Raw genomic sequence first — 12807 nt, forward strand, 5'->3', positions numbered from 1 at the left:
CGGGGACTGTTTGCAAGTTGAATTGTTTATTGAAGCTACACAATGAACAGAACTTCATCTTTTATTTCATTGTATTTCCTAAATGAATGCTCCAAAATAATATAGAGTATTGTACATGTACATGTTCACGTTAACTTGCATAAGGTCAATTACTATGGGATGCAGCTGTTGAGACTTCGACATATGTAAAAGGCAATCAACATGTGTTAAGACTTTGACATATGTAAAAGACAATCAACATGTGTTAAGACTTTGACATATATAAAAGACAATCAACATATGTTGAGACTTTGACATATGTTTTAGACACTCGTGTGTAGAACACTGTGATATATGTTACAAAACATGTTTTTTTATTTACCTTCAGTAGAGTGACTTGATCGTCCTGATTAAGAATACAGAAGCCAGGAACAGATTTGGCAAAGTTAACCACAGAGATAATGGCGGGTGTGTAGAAATCGTAAAAGTCCTCCCATTCTTGGCTGTTATCGTTTGGGTCTCTGGCAAGCTGGGCATTCAATGGGCAAGCCTAAAATAAAATATAGTCATATAAAAACAGATACATAATATTTATGTTCATAAAGTACTCTTACTTTCCATTTTGAATTTTCCTCTGAGTTCGGTGTTTTTGTTTTTTCTACATTTTTGAAATCTTAAGCTTATTATATTATTTGTAATGTGTATAAATTCAAATGTATATCAATTAATATGATGAACTAGTAGATATTTGAGTCAAAGATGAAGAATAAATGTTCTTACTTCAACTCTGGTGGATTCTGTTATTTCAGCCTGTGATCGCTGTGAGCACTCTAATTGTCTCAATTACAACATCAGATTTTGTGAAATTTTTTAATGTAAAAGTTTTATCCTTTTGTTATGGTACTAAATGGTGTGATAGGAAATCGACTTAAGTTTTCTCTCATAGACTGACAATTTTAAGCATCAATCAAAATACCATGTGATATTTAGGAAATTTTTAACCCACAAACATTTCTCCGTCATAGTAGACCAACATTTTGATGTTGTAAGATATTAAGATTTACCATGTGAGAAGGGACTTTCTATAAATCATTATTGTACAATAGTGCAGCATTTTGATGTAGTATAAGATATCCAGACTTGCCATATGAGCGGGGACATTAATGAAATCATTATTGCACAAGGCCGCCTCCCTCATGGACTGATCATTTTGAGAAGGTATTCAGACTTACCATATGAGAGGGGACGTTTAGGAAATCATTATTGCACAAAGCTGCCTCCCTCATGGACTGACCATTTTAAGGAGGTATTCAGACTTACCATATGAGAGGGGACGTTAAGGAAATTATTTATTGCACAAGGTGCCTCCCTCATGGCTTGATCATTTTGAGGAGGTATTCAGACTTACCATATGAGAGGTGACGTTTAGGAAATCATTTTTGCACAAGGCTGCCTCCCGCATGGACAGAACATTTTGAGGAGGTATTCAGACTTACCATATGAGCAGGGACGTTTTAAGAAGAAATAATTATTGTACAAGGCTGCCTTTCTCATGGACTGAACATTTTGAGGAGGTATTCAGACTTACCATATGAGAGGGGACATTTAGAAAATCGTTATTGTACAAGGCTGCCTATCTTATTGTTTGAACATTTTGAGGAGGTATTCAGACTTACCATATGAGAGGGGACGTTTAGGAAATCGTTATTGCACAAGGCTGCCTCTCTCATTGTTTGAACATTTTGAGGAGGTATTGTGTTAGTCTGTCTGTGTGCCAGTATAACAGCTTGTATGAGATCATCTGGATTCTGTAGTAAGGTATGGAGTTGGTTCACCTGAGTCTGACAGTTAACACGATGCATTTGTTCGATGATTCTGGCTTTCTCTTTCTTTGGGACACGTCCAAAGCGGACAGCTAAAATAGAATGATAGATATATTAGCTTTCAATTGTCTTCTTAAAACATGTAAAAGGCTTCATACCACATCTTCTTTTAATTTATATATTCATGAAAGTATGAAACAAGAGTTATATTGCTTTGAAGATAATTATGAAACGGTCTTATTAATAAACCAAATGTTACATATATTGCACCACAGCAAATCTGGTCCCTAGACTTTAAAAATAAAGTTTAAAATTGCAAACAACATAAAACAGGATTTCTCTAAAGAACAACAAACAAGGCTTGATGTCTACAACATATGTAAAGCTCTAACTTCTTCTAGATTTAATATAAAAATAAGAATATGTGGTATGGTTGCCAATCAACATAATGAAACAGCTATCTTCCACAGACCAATTGGTGTAGACTTTAGGCTCTTTAGCAACTGTAGGTCAAAGTACCGCTTTCAAGAATGAGCAAATTCCATATCATACAGAAAGCTATACAAGGCCCTGTCAGGCATGACGAAATGTAAAATAATTCAAACCAGAAAAATAATGGCGCACCAGATAATTCTAAATAAGTTGTGGTCAACTAAAACTACACAAAATCTACCATCACCACATCTCTTTCTTAAGGTGGTACATACCACTAAAGGGAGATAACTCTGTAAAAATCAGCTGAATGTTTAGATCACGTTCTATGAGGGGGGATAGGTCCTTTATCGGGACTCCAGGATCGGGTATTTTTAAGCTCGGGATTTCGGGATTGACCCTTTCGGGATCCGGGAATTCTTTTTTTCCAATTTCGGGACCTCAGGATATCGTGATTTTAAGCCCGGGATTTCGGGATCTGGTGTTTTTAAGCTCGGGATTTTGGGATCAGGACCCCTCCTACCCCCTCTCTTCTATTGGTAAGGACATATTAAGGTTCTTGATGATCAAAATTAGTGTATGTCAAATTGCTATAAATACTGTAAGTGAAGTTAAATGAAAATTTCCAACATTTGTCCAATAAACAATATTTAATAGATATTGTAAGTGTCTGGTACAAATTGTTTTGAAATTTTGAAATTTATGTCAAAGGGTCAAAGTCAATATTTTGTAAAAAAAATATATGAAAATTAAAAGAGCCAATTTTTTTTAATGTTTAGTATCACCTTAAAAGGACAAAAAAGCATCAAGATATGTTAACATAATGAAATCTACTAACAGGGTTGTTCATGCCTTTGAATGTAACCTTGTGCCCGTTGTTATTGGTTACACTTTTAAATCAAGAAAGTTGTGAATTTCACCTTCTATTCCTGAAATGAGTGGGTTTAAACTTCCTTAATAAACATATTTGGCCAATTGATGTGATAAACATTCTCACATATAAACACAAAACATCTGCATGTGGAAAATTTGTGAAAATAAAAATTAATTAATTTTATGATTCTTTACCTTTACCGACCTTCAACATTGTTGAACTTTTAAAAATTTATACTTAACTTTAGTTGGTTGACTGTTATGGAATAACTGTTTCACAAATGATATCGGATATGTTCCTTACATCGTAACTTCAATCCCCTTCCCTTTCATAAATGTGACCTACCAAATTCGACTATTTACTGGATTTGTTATAACATAAGCAACATGACAGGTGCCACATGTGGAGCAGGATCTGCTTAGCCTCAAGAGCACCTGAGATCACACCTAGTTTTTGGTGGGGTTCATGTTGTTTATTCTTTAGTTTCTATGTTGTGTCATGTGTACTATTGTTTGTCTGTTTGTCCTTTCATTTTTATCCATGGTGTTGTCAGTTTATTTTCGATTTATGAGTTTATGTCCCTCTGGTATCTTTTGTCCCTCTTTTAAGGATTCACACCTCTGACACAATGTCTGAGGAGTAAAACATTTCTAGAATTAAAACCTTTTTCTTTAACCTGATTTTATGGGTTTTAAGACTTTAATAAAGTAATAAATTGCAACAAAAAAAATCTTATGGTGGTGCACTTCTTTTTTTGCTACAGCGATTTGAAAATGGATTCCAACAAAAATAAATGAATCCACAATAGACATTAGTGACCTCTCCATCGTCAATGATAATACAGCCTACATTTCACTGTCCTTGGACCACAGTTAAAATTTAAAGAGCACCTGTTCAAGGACTCAGTGGGCTGTAGTCTATTTCTTAAAGGCAAGTGTTTAAAGACTAACTTGACCATAGTTAATATCTTAAGATCACCTGGGTTAAATGGTTTAACAACTCACTAGGACACAGTATATATTTTAAGAGAATGTGTCAAATACAATAGACCTCTCCATCGTCTGTGACAGCCTACATCATGTACATTTTCCTGTTCCTGGACAATATGTTTACCTTGTTGATTATTGATCTGGTATTAAAGCAATCCTTTTTGCCTTAGTTCTTTCCTTACTTAATTATATCTATATTAAACATCAGAACACAGAGTTGTTAGAAGTCTGTATGTGTAAACAGATTTTTTTACATCAATATCTGTAGGACATATGTCCTCTTTACGTATCTTATCCCCCACCTTACTATTACATAGATGTTGGAATATATAGAACATGTATCATAATTCATGGCATTCTTTATTTTTAAAACCTATATATATATCATATTACTTTGTATTAAGACATTTCATATATAAAAATTAAATTAATAAATGTCCTTTTAATTATATTTCTCTTTAATCAAGTGAGAAAAAAACCAAAAACAATAAAGAAGTTTAAGTAACCAAACTTACAAAGAACGGAACCTTAGCTCAAATTGAAAAGCAAGCTATAAAGGGACCTAAAAATGTCTAATGTAAAACTTTTCAAACCTGAAAGTTAACCATCTAATGTAATTAAGCTCAGAAGACACAGAATTCAGATTTTCCATTTTTTTTTGGATAATTTAATAGAAATTTTGTGGTAACTTTATGAACTTTGAGACATTAGTTTTCATTTCCTTTACTCTGTTCATTAATAAATAGCATAAATAGATTTTTCCTACATTTTGCATTGTATTTATGCTGTTTTTAAATGTCATCGGTAATTTTGAAACATTAGATCTGATTTCTAAAACAATTTCATCATGTTTATCCACCAAAAAATTAATAGAATTATCATGTTATATATAAACTTCCGTGTAGAGAAAAATCTATTTTAGGGTATAAATTCCTTGGTTTTTAATGTCAAATAGTATTTGATTTCTGTTGCTCTTTTAAGCTTAGGTCTTTTTAAAATCATGAAATTCCTTGGGTTTTCCAGATACGTATGTGCCCCCTTAACTTTAAAAAGGACATTAATCCTTAGCACAAAAATAAAACTTGAGATACAAGTTCTCTCATGGACTTCATGGAGATAGGTTAACCTTCAATCTAAATGTTTAACAAATTACAAATAACAAATTTTCTTGAATGCAGACTTGGCAAAATTAAGAATTCAAATACCAATGGAAAAGTGTTGCTAAATACACCAAAAAAATACTGTGGATTAACTTATATTCGTGGGTACCAATTTTCATGTATTGAAGAACAGTTACATTTTCATTGATATTTGATTTCGTTGTTTTTCAAAAGTCTGCATACTGGTCTATATAAAATTTGTCGTTCGTTGAACATTTTAATTCGTGGTTTACCGGTACCCACGAAACCCACAAAAATTGGCATCCAACAAATAATAATGAATCCACAGTTTATTCACAGACCCATAATTCTAATAGGTTTTTAACTTACCATCCCTGGACATACCAACTGCAATACATTTCTTCAATCTACAAGATAGTTTTTGTTTAAGTAAGAACACCATTTTGTTTGACAATTTTAACGAAAAAGGAAATTTATATAGAATTTGTATGTATGTTTGTTTGTTTGTTTGTTTGTTTGTTTGTTTGTTTGTTTGTTTGTTTGTTGATGATTGACCTGTTTACCACCAGTTTTAGTAAGTGGAGGTAGTCAGAGAACCTGGACAGAACATTTGTCCTCCCCTGGAAACTTATTAACACCAAAAATGAATAAAATCTATTTATTAGAAGATGAAAATGCATAAAGCAAGACACCTGATCTTATTCTATTCTGCAAAACAAAGACTTGATGTATTTTTAGTTGTTTGTTTTGTTGAGTTGCTGTCTTCATGGTCTTATTCATATACTGAAAACCAACTAATTTTTCATGACTTTCCCAAATTAACTAATAATTCAAATAAAATTCATCATGAATATGTAATACATGGATCTTTCCTTATTCTACAACAAACAAAACAATTTGAAAATTGTGAAATTAAATCCCCCCAAAAAAGTACTATATAGTAAAGGCTAAATGCATAATAAAGTATAAACGAAAAATAAGCTAGTTTGCAGTACTTAATCCCCATCTGTTATCACGAGTGTGCTAGAATATTTTTAAATGAAGGGTGCATGTTTAAAAGAGTCATCTGCAAAGACAATGCAAAAAAATTTGAGGGAACACAACAAACAATGCAGCTATTTTGACCTTGATTCACACTGTTATAAAATCAAGGGGAAATAATCAAACAAATTGTTGTTTAAAAATTAAATAACAAAAATACAGAATTCCAAGAGAAATTCAAATGGAAAGTCCTTTATAAAATGGCATTTAAAAGCTCAAGTACTTCAAATGAATAGAAAGAATGGTCATATATTCCTGACTTGGTTCAGACATTTTCTAATGTAGAAAATGCTGGATTTAACCTGTTTTTTATAGCTAGCCAAACCTCTCATTTGTGTGACTTAATATATCCTTACCTGCAGTACTGACATCGATTTCTGTTTACTCTCATGATATTACATTGCTGATTCTTTAAACAAGGTCTGTATTGTATCTTTTGCTGAATACTGCGACGGAAAAATCCCTGAAAGAGAAAACATGTGTTGATAATTCCCTTTATAATGTATTAAACCCCCTTTGGAATAGACACACTAGTTCTAGACAATTTTGCATACTGTAAATTCAAATTTTTAATTTAATTTTAATTTTATCTTTTTTTTTCAAGTCGGGATATTACATACTCCAAAATGCTTGTTTTTGGCCCACAATTCATAACTAGTTAGAACAATAAATTAAATCCCCAAAATCAAACTTTTTTTTAGTAATATGGCACCTTGTGATTAAACTTCATAGAGATCCATACACTTATACTCAAGTTAAAAAGTAAAAAAAAAATCATTCTGTCTGACCATTTTATTTTTAGTTATTTAAGTTGAAAATATCGTAGAAACAGTCAAATTTCTTTTTGGATCACGGCAATTAGTTTGGCACATTCTGAAGAAGCTTTGTTTCTAGATTAACATGAAATAAAAAATTTGAAAATTGAATACGGAAAAAGTCATCATAATAAAATCTTTTCCTTAAATCACAAGTTTCTAAATAAGCTGTCAATTAACAGAATTTATTTCAATTTCTACCAATTTGATTTAAACAGAATCAACCATTTATCCTAATTGCTCTTCTATTTAAGTCAACTATGACAACAGTATCATCAATATCCCATAAAAAACTAAAACAATTTCTGTTAACACACATTATGGTTAAAGACATTAACTTGAATCATATGTTCAAAAATATTCCATAATCTACTTATAAGCTGAGTTAGTAGAGTAAACTTTGTGAACTGTCTGTGATAAAGAAGTTAATGATAAAATTTGTAGGATGGTGACCAAGGCACAATGTCACACAAACAGAATTACTGGGGACTTCTATGAATAGCTTTTTAGTTTTCTGGTTTGAACTTTTACTTTTGTGATTTCGGGGACTTTTATGCTTTAAGGGATCAGCTCATTGTTGAAGGCTGTACAATGACCTATAACTGTTAATTTCTGTGGCATTTGGCCTCTTGTGGAGAGTTGTATCATTGGCAATCATATCACATCTTCTGTTATATCACACAAACAAAGTATAATTTGGTAGTCATGAAAACTTGTACAGTAGATTCTGGCAAATCAGATACATGTTATGAAAATGTCAGCAAAAATCCCATTACCCGATATATTTGATTGAACAATAAAACAATCAATTATTTCTCTGCATATTAGCCTACATTCTCTATATATATATAATACAGCAGTATTAAACTAGTTATTTTATTGAAAAGGTCAAAAGGTTCTATTAGTTCATTTAAATTAACAGAACAGCTGAAGATACTTGCCTGAATTTGAAGTACCGTACAAATGATTTATAATTGATACGTATATGGATGTTTTTAAATATTAATGGTCAACTTAGTTCAGGAAAGCTTACAATACAGCAAAATACATTTACTGTAAACGAGTGCAATTATTTCTACTCTAAATATATTACAATTGCAATTTGTACACCTACAATATGCTGACTGAACCATTTATTGATGTCTAAAAGATCAAAAGTGCATGAACTTTACATCAAAATACTAAACAAATACAATATATATAAAAAGTATAGAATTAGAAAGTTTAATAAAAACATGGTTGCTCCAATAATTTAATGGTTCCCCCTCATCGATGAGTATATCATAAAATAGTGTGTTAACTTATAAATCAGTTCAACCTAATTCATGTTTATGAAGTTTTGAAATCAATTTTTACCTATTCAATACAGGTATAGTATAATTAACTCATCAGAAAAGAAAATTGAGAATGTTTGACAATATTGATCACAGACGATGTGGTATGATTGACAATGAGACTCCATCAGAGGTCAAATGAGGTGGATATAAGCCATTATAGGTCAATGTACGACCTTCAACTCAACAATGTGTAAAACCCATATATACAATTGAGTCAGGTATGACAGGTATGAACAATGATGAAAGACCCAGACATATCAAAATGTAATGAAACAATTTAAAGAGAAGATTAACAGTCTATTTTTTGTTATTTTTATGGACTTTTTTTTTAAATTTGCTTTTGATTTCAGTATTTTTGTTATACTTTTTATCATGTTTATTATAAAAATGTAAAGATAAATATTCCTCCTTTGAGAATTTTTCTTTAAACAATTCTTACAGGTATCTAGAAACATTTTAATAATATAGGTTATAATCTTCTTAGCTAAAATTGTTTTTCAGAAGTAAATTGACAAACGACCTTGAATATATAGGGTGCATCAAATATATAGACACATATTTAAAATGTTTACTCAAGCGTAAAATGCACAATTAAAGAAGACTTATAAGGTGCAGAGTAATACTTATTGATAATGACATATAAATGACATGTCCCCCTCCAGTCATTCTATTTACAAGAAGTTCACAAAAAACCATGGCAATTCTCAGATTATTGGTAAAAATAATAATTTGAAGTACATAAGGAAAATAGGTCAAGGCTTAGAAGGGTAAACAAAAACAACAAATTTATTCATGAGGCATAAAAACAATGGTAAAAATAAACAATTTTAGCTAAAAATTAATTTTTGATGGGTTAGCAAAAATAGGGGCTATTTTTATTTCAAAATGACATCAATCTCATCTTCTGCATTTTTTTATTTTTAAGTCTCTTCTGTTTATCGTTGTTTTAAAATATCTTGCATACATTTGGTAAATCAAGGTTAAACAAAAAATCTAATTTGATATTTTTGTGCAAATAAATAACTGTCTTGAAGTGATTTACATAACCTATATATAAATAAATTCTATACAAGGTTGAAATGTAGACCTTGTAGAAATTGCTTTATATCATTAATCATTTTTGTTAATTGTTATTCTGGATCATGATTTGAATTTTTGCATGAAAAACAAACAGATATAGATTTAACAAGAATGTGTCCATAGTACACAGATGCCCCACTTACACCATCATTTTACATGTTCCATGAACCGTAAAATTGGATAAAAATCTAATTTGGCATTAAAATTAGAAAGATTATACTATAGGGAACATATGTACTAAGTTTCAAGTTGATTGGACTTCAATTTCATCAAAAACTACCATGACCAAAAACTTTAACCTGTAACTCCCACTTTCATTTTCTATGTTAAGTGGACCGTGAAATTGGGGTCAAAAGTCTAATTTGGCTTTAAAATTAGAAAGATCATATCATAAGCAACAAGTGTACTAAGTTTCAGGTTGATTGGACTTCAGCTTCATCAAAAAATACCTTGACCAAAAATTTTAACCTGAAGCAGGACAAACGGACACACGGATGGACAACGAACGGAGCCACAGACCAGAAAACATAATGCCCCGCTACTATCGTAGGTGGGGCATAAAAATGTTTAGGCGAATGATAAGACAGTAACCCAACTACACAAGACCTGTGTTAATAATTGTATTGATTTGACCTTTGACCAGCCAACTTGACCCTATTTCCTCCTGTGTTAATAACCTTATTGATGTAAATATTAATTGAGCTCCTATATAACCTGCCACCTAGACCTATTTAAAATTGAAACAGGCCAACCCTGCCAGGGCTGTATAGCCAATCAAGGTCATTAAAACCTTCCATCATCATTTGAAATTGACCTGTATTAACAATGATGTTGGCTGTTAAGACCTGCCAACTTGACCCAACTAAAATAGACATGTCTTGACTATCTAAGTTTTGTTGACCACGGACCTACCAAATTGACCAATTTAAAATAGACGTAAGTTGACTCATTTATTAAAGTTGACCTCAGACTTGCCAAATTGACTAATCTCAAATTAGCCCTGTGTTGACTATAATGTCTAATTGATGTTGGCCCTATAAGCTGGAAACTTGGTACATCTAATTATGACATGTGTAACCTGAGACCCAACCTTAAACAAATCTGTGTTAACAAACTAATTGATGCGTTCCCTAGACCTGCCAACTCGGCCCATATAAAATAGACCCATGTTGACTTTTGTATTGATGTTGGACCATCAAAAATAAACTTTCATTAACGATCTTATTGATGTTGAGTCGTTGACCCTGTTTTTTCACTTTTTATTGATATATATACAACTTGTTTATGCAATTAACGATTGTTACATAGTTATTAACTTCCTGGATTAGTCAACCAATCAAAATCAGCCAATCAGATTATAGATATATTTGTTTTTCTCCATCATCAATGTTTAAAAATATGTAAAAATATGTTTGATATGTAACGAGTTAACAGGTGTCATTAACAACTTCCCATACTAATGGACTTTGTCCTTTGTGAAATTTCAGAAATTTTCATAAGGGAGGGGGGGGGGGGCACTTACTGCCTAAGAGGGGTCCACTCCAGTCATGATTTAGTGATTCCTTATATAATCAACCAAAATTTTATCACAAAAGGAGGGGCCAGAGCCCCCTAAAAAACAATCTAAATGCACCTCTGCGTACCAATGACATTTATCTAATTATTATAAAATTTTCAACAATATAATTTCTAGGCAAATTTCATACAAAATATCAAATAAAGTCTATAGATACAGTAAAATAATTAATTGATTGTTTTTTGCTTAGAAATTAAGGTACTGGGCAAGAAAACAGGTTAATCTGTTAAAAATTCATATAAAATTTATTTCTAAATTATAAAAAAAAGCCACTGCAAAAGCATGAAAAGGTCATACTGAAACCAGCTACATATATCTCAGCACTGCTTCAAGGTCTATACATAGCAAAAGTTAAACCTACCTTGCACCCTTCACAAGCGTGTACCCCATAGTGGAAGCCGCTAGCCTTGTCCCCACATACTCGGCAAAGTACAGTATCACCATCAAACTCTGAAAAAAATTGAACTTTTTATTATAACCAACAAACCAGAAAATTAACTTAGATATATTTTTATATATATCATTTATGAATCAGTTTAAATGTGCATTATATTAGGCACAAAAATATCCCCCCCCCCAAAAAAAAAAAATCAAATCAAACATTGCATACATATATATCTGAAACTATTGTTTATTATGCAAATATAATCAATTAAATCAAACTACTGCATCTAAGTCTGACTTAAAATAATAAAAAATCACGCATTCCTTCTTAAGCCCATAACTCTCAGGATATATATACGATTTGTTAGTTTAAGTTTATAGGATCCACTGGAAGAAATAATAATGAACTGGTCAGACACTGACCATGCTGACCTCAATCATTTTATACTATATATTGAATCTCAAAATTATATGATTTGCTGTTATATAGTGAAAGTGATCCACAAGAAAAAACCAATTATGAACTCATCAGACATTATGAAATGGTTAAGAAGTGGTTACCTGAGATTCTTATTGTTCTCCTTTTTGAGCCAGACATCAGACAATTGTAGTTTTGCTTGGAAGGATCAGTATATATGAACATATCATAGGTTACATGTATGTCTGACAGTTTCAAAAATACTACTTCAATAATAATCATGACTGATTCAAATATTTTTGTTTTTAATAAGAACACAGTGCATTGATCATCACAAAACTACTCAAATGACAATTAACATGGCAATTATTGTTTGGGTTCTTTAGATATATCATGCTAAAGTACAAAACGTAGAAACAGGTTACACAGACTGTTACTGAGTGAGTTATTCACTCTCCCCTTTTTAATAATGTTGATGTGAATAAAGAAAGTTTCTTTCAGGCCACAATATCAATCATATAAAAGCTAACAAGTTTAAGAATTGGCCAGCTTATTTTTTTTTTTCTTACTTCATATACTTATTGGTGATGTTTATAGATTATCGTTGATCATCCCAAAGAGATTGATTTTCTCCCTTGAGATGGTACAGCCAAAACGAGAAAAGCAATCGAGTTGAGATGACCAATGATAATCTGTTTATCGCTATTTTACCTATGACAATGTTGTCAATTTCATGTCAATTTCATTAGCAACGCCACATGCCTCCTTAGTTTCTAGCAATAATTTTTCATCTCAAGCAAGCAGCATTATATGAAAAATTATCACAAAAAAAGATAAAAGGAAAGATGCACAAAATAGCAATAATAATTATTATAGGGTGACTGGGGTTCTTTTGATGATAAATCTTCAACTGCATGCCCAGGTAAAAGTTCAAATTT

General features: G+C 31.6%; 1 protein-coding gene across 3 annotated transcripts in view; it reads right to left on the reverse strand.

Moving 5' to 3' along the window:
* LOC139502527 (ecdysone-inducible protein E75-like) overlaps positions 1 to 12807 on the reverse strand; it is a 49873-nt gene that overhangs the window by 16639 nt on the left and 20427 nt on the right. The window contains exons 3-7 of one of the 3 annotated variants that reach the window (XM_071292020.1): positions 11429 to 11517; positions 6616 to 6722; positions 5588 to 5625; positions 1656 to 1894; positions 362 to 529 (exon numbers count right to left, since the gene is read on the reverse strand). In XM_071292020.1, coding sequence (XP_071148121.1) covers positions 362 to 529; positions 1656 to 1894; positions 5588 to 5625; positions 6616 to 6722; positions 11429 to 11517 — 641 coding nt within the window. The other 2 variants (XM_071292022.1, XM_071292021.1) reach the window with 2 other exon arrangements.

This window comes from Mytilus edulis, chromosome 14, assembly GCF_963676685.1.
Source record: "Mytilus edulis chromosome 14, xbMytEdul2.2, whole genome shotgun sequence".
NCBI classification, from domain to species: domain Eukaryota; kingdom Metazoa; phylum Mollusca; class Bivalvia; order Mytilida; family Mytilidae; genus Mytilus; species Mytilus edulis.